The 6,138-nt window shown below is 32.0% G+C and overlaps 1 protein-coding gene across 2 annotated transcripts; it reads right to left on the minus strand.

The window, feature by feature from the left end:
• Positions 1-1,164: 1,164 nt before the first annotated feature.
• Positions 1,165-5,269, minus strand: LOC114281123 (serine carboxypeptidase-like 7). 2 transcript variants are annotated; one of them, XM_082914110.1, is made up of 14 exons: positions 5,013-5,269; positions 4,781-4,926; positions 3,882-3,958; positions 3,650-3,772; positions 3,404-3,506; positions 3,267-3,304; positions 2,944-3,045; positions 2,759-2,845; positions 2,394-2,549; positions 2,207-2,278; positions 1,996-2,123; positions 1,660-1,773; positions 1,489-1,543; positions 1,165-1,368 (listed from the first exon to the last, which is right to left on the minus strand). In XM_082914110.1, the coding sequence occupies exons 1-14, from the start codon at positions 5,168-5,170 to the stop codon at positions 1,285-1,287; spliced, it is 1,443 nt and encodes a 480-aa protein (XP_082770236.1). In that variant the 5' UTR covers positions 5,171-5,269; the 3' UTR covers positions 1,165-1,284. The 2 variants fall into 2 exon arrangements, with proteins under 2 accessions (XP_082770236.1, XP_082770237.1); XM_082914111.1 differs by having other exon boundaries at positions 1,165-1,364; positions 1,485-1,543; positions 5,013-5,225.
• Between the last annotated feature and the right edge of the window lie 869 nt (positions 5,270-6,138).

Consider the following 6,138-nt stretch of genomic DNA (forward strand, 5'->3'; position numbering starts at 1 on the left):
GAGAAATTCTCACCTAGTCTGATTTGGTCCAATCCACCTATTTATAAAATATTAATTTAATTTTACATTATTTAGTTACCTAATAAATTAGAAAAGTACAAAATATATGAAAAATATACATTCTTCTTTTATCCAAGACTAAAATTCAATTATTTTATTTTTGTCTATCAATAAGAGATATTTTACGAATAGGAAGAGAATGATATTTAAAATTATAGAAACCCAACAATCAACTTAACAAAGAGTTATATATTGAGGAAAAAACAAACAACACAACAAATAGTACATAAATTATCAATATTTGTTGTCGACAATGATTGACTCAACAAATCTATGTTTCAAAACTAACCCTCATTCATCTCATCACCATTTGCCGCCATTGTCATACAAGTTCGAAGGTTCAATTAAACCACACATCTAATTGCGTTGTCACTGTCTCAAAAACAATGTTCCCTTTTCATTCCAAACTCTCCGAATTTCTTAAGAGTGTTTATTATAAAATTTTCTTAATATTACCTACCTAAAAATAGAGTGCCTACATACAAAAAAAATATGCAAAATTTAAAACACATGAATGAAATTTATTTTGAGTGTAATCCATATCATACTAGTTTTAAATTCTGATAATTTCTCTGAATACTTCTTTTGAAGTAAATAGTATTATTGGATAACTTATTTATTGGACTTCTTAAACCAAAAATATACCCAAGGTTGAAAATTCAAGATTGACGCTGGGTTATAAAATGTACTACGGAGAGGATCCGAATCCATAAAGCCTAACTTTATTCTAGGCTTGGGCTATTAGCCCATTACACCCACTTGGTGGGACTCACAAACTCGATCAATGCAACACTGCATTGGCCATGTTGGTCCATATCAGAGTGCTCTATCCAAAATTTTGATATCGGTATGAGTCATTATATCATTTTCAAAAGAGTTAGAGATCTCAAAAAATTTACTAAAATTTCTATCAAATGTCTTACATGAGTGTGAGACTCATACAATGTGAGTCTCACACCATGTGAGACATTTGATAAAATTTTAGATGAAAATTTTAGGATCTCTAGTATTTTTGTTTTCAGAAATAAAATGTCATAGCAATTACATCAAGCGGTGCAGAAAAAACTCATCTTATTCTAAACATTCACACAAAATGCTACAAAATACAACAATCGAGATGTTAATTAATTACTTTGAATTTGGAATTATATCAATAAGTACTTCAAATTTTCAATTATTTTGAACATCCACATATGGATTATATTTCAATCCACAACCCCTCAATTAGATTGGATAATAAGCGAACCACCTATCCACCAGGTTGAGGGCTTCCTTGCGTTTATATTCTGGAGCTGTGTATCCTGCTCCCTGTTATAAAAATAAATAAATAAAATAGAGCATAAGTTTGACTTAAATTTTGATTAATTTGTGAAAATCATAAAATAAAATAAAATAAATAAGTTAATAAATAGAGTAGTTTGAACGTGCCTTTAAAGTTGCGTATGCCAAGCGATAGTTATCATTCATATATTTCTGCGTATATCTGCATTCAAATGGCAGCATAACCATTGCTTAGTTAAAAAATTTAGTGTGAAATTTGGAAAAATAAAAAATAAATAAAAATTATAGAAAAAAAAAATGGCATAATATGAAACATACCCTGCAATTTGGCCATCAACAAACCACGGTCGCCATTGATCAAAAATAGGAACTCCGAGTGAATTTATCCACTCCAGCGTGCCAATATATGGAACAGTAACGTCATGGTCACCACTGTGAAAATTGTGAACTTGGTCAATAAGAATATATGGTAATTGAGACACTTCATTGTTCAATTTAAACACAAATCAGAATGAGAATGTTGATTGAGGATAATAATTCTGATGAATTTTGAGATGATTTTTTTTCCTGATAAATTTCACTATTTGTTCTTTATTAATTAGTCCTTTCAGTAGAAAAATGTGATGGAATTGTAACAACCAAGGAAAGGAGTACCTGTATACAAGAGCTCGAAGACCGGTCTTTGTGAAATTTTTATGATAATCAATGGTACTTGAGACATCTTCTGTATAGAATGGTAAGGTTTTTGCACACCTCATCCAACTAGTATAATTCATTGTTCCCTGATTGGATGTCACAAATATGTATCCTAGTCAGTGATTTATATCTAAATAAATTAAGAGAAATAAATACGGAATACGCACACCTCTCGGACGTTAAGAGCCTTTTGGACAGCTTTATCATTTGCCCACTTGTCGGATAGCATGTAACTAAAACTCTGGAAAATGAGAATAGTAGAGTTATGCTTATTCCAGTATAGAAAAATGAAATTACTAAACAATAACCATATTCAAAGTTGTGTGTTGAGAGATTTAGAGAGACTAGAGATTTACCCTGCAAGTTAGCTTAGGAAGTTTATTTAGTGAATCGAGATATTCTATGGTTTCGGCTTCTCGAACTCTCAAATCCCATTCGATTTCCATTCTCCTAGGCGATGAAAAAGCGCATTGAGGTTCTAAAATTTGAACTAGGTTTATTTGCAGCAGACACTGCAAATTCAGACACATTCTTAGCGCTCTTAAAGATGGAAAGTTTGTCAGCCGTGCTAGTTGCACAAAAAAATTTCACAGAAATGAATCACAGAAGAGAGCATAACTGACAAACATAAAGCACAGAAATCTTCTGTGAAAAATTTATGTGCAACTGAGTTTTCTCAAAGTTCCTCGAACATATAAGCAAAAATGATAATCGTTCTTACATGTTTGATTGCCAGAAGAGCGGTTACACATAAACTATTGTTGAATTGTACATTAACATAGTCACCGTGGCAATATAATTTTGCATCCTGCAAAAATAAATAAATGAAAAAATAAAATATTAGGACTTTAGGACAGATTTGTTCGAACTATTATGACTATTAGATAAAATCAATAATATTATCACCTCGTAAAGCTCATCAGATATCAGATTCACCCGGTGAACATATGGGATCCTTGAATTATCATCGATGTAAGAATCTGTCACTGGGTTTCCCAACAAATATCCCTGTAAACAATTTAGAGACCACTGAACCATAATTTTCAAAACACAAATACACAGTCCTGTCCCAACCTTGTATATTGGTAAGAACTCAAATTTTCTTTTCTTTTCTTTTCTTTTTTTATTTCTGGATTCTTAGCAACCATGGGAAGGAAAAATCACCAATAAAATTGGAATTTGAAGAACAAATTAACTATAAAAATTCCATTTCTAATTATGTTACATACTTGGAGTCCCATGAGTGGCTCAAGCCCTTCATCAAGACCTGCAATTCCAATCCAACCAAAACTTAATTAATCAAAATTGTTTTCTAAACTGTAAACAATCAAAGCATAAACTAATTAATTCTCATCAAAAGGAATACCATCTAATATTGTTTGGACGAGGAGCGGAACAGTAATTCCTGAATACGTATCCCCACCAATGTAGAGAGGATTTGTTTGGAATTGCGGATGGTACACCAACCACTGTGTCACGACACAAAAAATCAAAATACTGATTTCACAAAACATTCTCCAAATTACCAGTTTTCAATTTTGCGCATAGTAATTCAGGGAATTATCACTGTTAAAATATCTAATCAATTAAATCAGGGAAAAAAATTTTTTACCTTTCTGAGAAAACTATAGATTTGTGCCACGGACTTTGTGTCAGAAGTATTGTAACCAGCTGATGTTCTGGCATAGGAAAATCCAGTTCCCACAGGTTGGTCTATAAAGATTATGTTGGCAACCTGAAATATCACTGAGATTAATTAATTAAGATTATCATAATTTTTTAAAATAAGTTTTACTTAAAAAAAAAAAAAAAAAAGCAATTAGGGTAAGGTTAAAATGTTGCACCTTTGTCCATGAGTATTTCTTTACTCTAAGAGATGGTAATTGGCCAGTCCATGACTCAACATCAAACAACAATGGACCTACAGAAAAGAGAGAGAAAGGAAAAAAAAAAAAAAAAAAAAAGGTGGAATGTATTTACATCAATAGGGATGAGAATGGACTTGGGACCCTTTGAAGTGTTAAGAACATGTGTGAGGGTAGAATCTCATATCCAAAATTTACTTACCAAATCATTATTGCTTGAGTTTGGGAAAGAATGCAACCTATTGAAAATTTTTGAACAATCATTCTAAGTTGAGAAAGTACACGGCAAAGGATCTTTTGTTTTCAAATGTGCATATCCGCTTACTCTAAAATATCTACAGCCATTGGATATGTCTCAAGATTTCTGTACCTTGATTTTCATATGATCCAATGGTTGTAGACATTTTAAGACAAAGGGACAAAGACATTTGGGCATAGATGATTCTTGGCTTTACATACACTCCTTGTGTGAGATTGTGGTTTTATTTAGGTGTGTAAGTGGAGTAATTATTGAGAGTACCATGAGTAATTGTACGAGTGGATTAGTATTTAGGTGGACCTGTTTGTAGAATTACTGTTCTAAATTTAATTTGCTGTACTGTTGTGGTGTTCTAGTTGGTGTTTTCAAATGTTGTCCCTTTTGAAAAAGTACCTAACAGTGCACAAGCAGAAATAGAAATGGTAAACACATAAATGACCAGATATATATAAAGTCAAATCTCACTCCCTACCAAAAACCTTGACTCAATATTATGGAATATACTTTGATATATTGTAGGCGTCAAATACAAATGTAGCTAGGCATTTGTTAAATATTGCGACGAACACTGAATTGTATTTAATAATGTTTATGGAAAGTGAGGATAATGAGAGAATACCGATTTCGTAAACAAGTGCAGAGAAACCCGAACAGCCAGGGCCACCGGTGAGCCACAGGACAAGAGGATCAGTCACTGGGTCTCTCTCCGACTCAATGAAATAATAAAATAGCTGCACATCATCCGTGTCCCCTATGCCGATGTATCTACACACAAAAACCCATCAAACTCCTCATACTTTCAAAAAAAACAAAAAAAAAAAAAACAAACCGAGAAAATTCTCAGTTCTCACCCGGTTTCAAGGTTGAAGGGCAGCTCTCCATCAAAACCTGGCAAGTACTTGACAAGTGACTGAGAGGCAGCTACACTAGAGAGAGCCAACACAAGAAATATGCACAAACTCATCTTTATTAGACGTTGTTGATGCTCAACTTTTGCTTGTGGTGCCATAGCTTGGTTCTCAAAATATTACACTAGAAAGCCAAAGCAGACACTTTGGCTTATGTATGTTGGGGTGAAATACTATATATGGGGGTGTTTGGCAACAAAAATTTTAGAACAAATAGACTAAAACACTTAATAAGACAAAATGTCATACCAAATTCATAATTATTTTACTTTTTTTTTTCACAAACATCACATCAAGCTATAAAAAATCATATCATCTTCCCAAACATAAAAATTTTAATACTAAAATAGTCAAAAACTAAAATAATCTATTAAAATAACAACTTCCTAAGGGAAACTTTTGAAGGGGGACATGAAATATTTGGTCACGTGGAGAAACTTTTGTTGACAAAATGTTAGGTAAAGTAAAGGTTGGTCCATCAAACAATTCAACTTCAAGTCAATCAAACACGTCGCTGTAATTTCAAATCAAAGTGTAAGACTGGTTGGGATAGTTAGTTTGAACTGAACAGTTAACAAACTTTCTAAGGCTACTAGATGGTGTATCTATTATGTGATCTCCTTGACTGTGAAGGTTGGGTTCATGTTATGGGATGAGTAGGGCAAGTGAGGTGACCTTTGCAAACTACCTATCTAATAAATGTAGACAGGGTCATGTTATGGAGTTTTTTTTTTTAATATTCTAAAGGAAAAAAAATAAACAATTTAGAAAAATGACTCACTTTTCAAACTATTTAGAAAATTAACTTGCTTTTTAAAATCGCATTTTCAAAATGCAATTTTGAAATTGAAATTGCATTTTCAACATGTAATTTCACCTTAAAACGCAGGTTGAAAATATATTTTATGATGACATAGTGAAATCGCATGTTCAAAATGCAATTTTAATTTCAAAATTACATTTTTAAAATGCGATTTCAAAAGTAAGTTAATTTCCTAAATAGTTTAAAAAGTAGGTCAATTATCTAAATTGTTTTTTTTTCAAAATATTAAAAAAAAAAAAAAACCCA

The sequence above is a fragment of the Camellia sinensis genome, chromosome 2, assembly GCF_055761805.1.
Source record: "Camellia sinensis isolate YWXY chromosome 2, ASM5576180v1, whole genome shotgun sequence".
NCBI classification, from domain to species: Eukaryota; Viridiplantae; Streptophyta; class Magnoliopsida; order Ericales; family Theaceae; genus Camellia; species Camellia sinensis.

What these genes read in the sequence shown, in the direction of transcription:
- LOC114281123 (XM_082914110.1), bottom strand. Translation starts at nt 5,170, where the DNA reads ATGGCACCACAAGCAAAAGTTGAGCATCAACAACGTCTAATAAAGATG. An exon ending in CGTCCAAACAATATTAGATG is followed by an intron (nt 3,305 to 3,403) that starts GTATTCCTTTTG and finishes TTGGAATTGCAG; the next exon opens with GTCTTGATGAAGGGCTTGAG. An exon ending in TGGCATACGCAACTTTAAAG is followed by an intron (nt 1,369 to 1,488) that starts GCACGTTCAAAC and finishes TTTTTATAACAG; the next exon opens with GGAGCAGGATACACAGCTCC.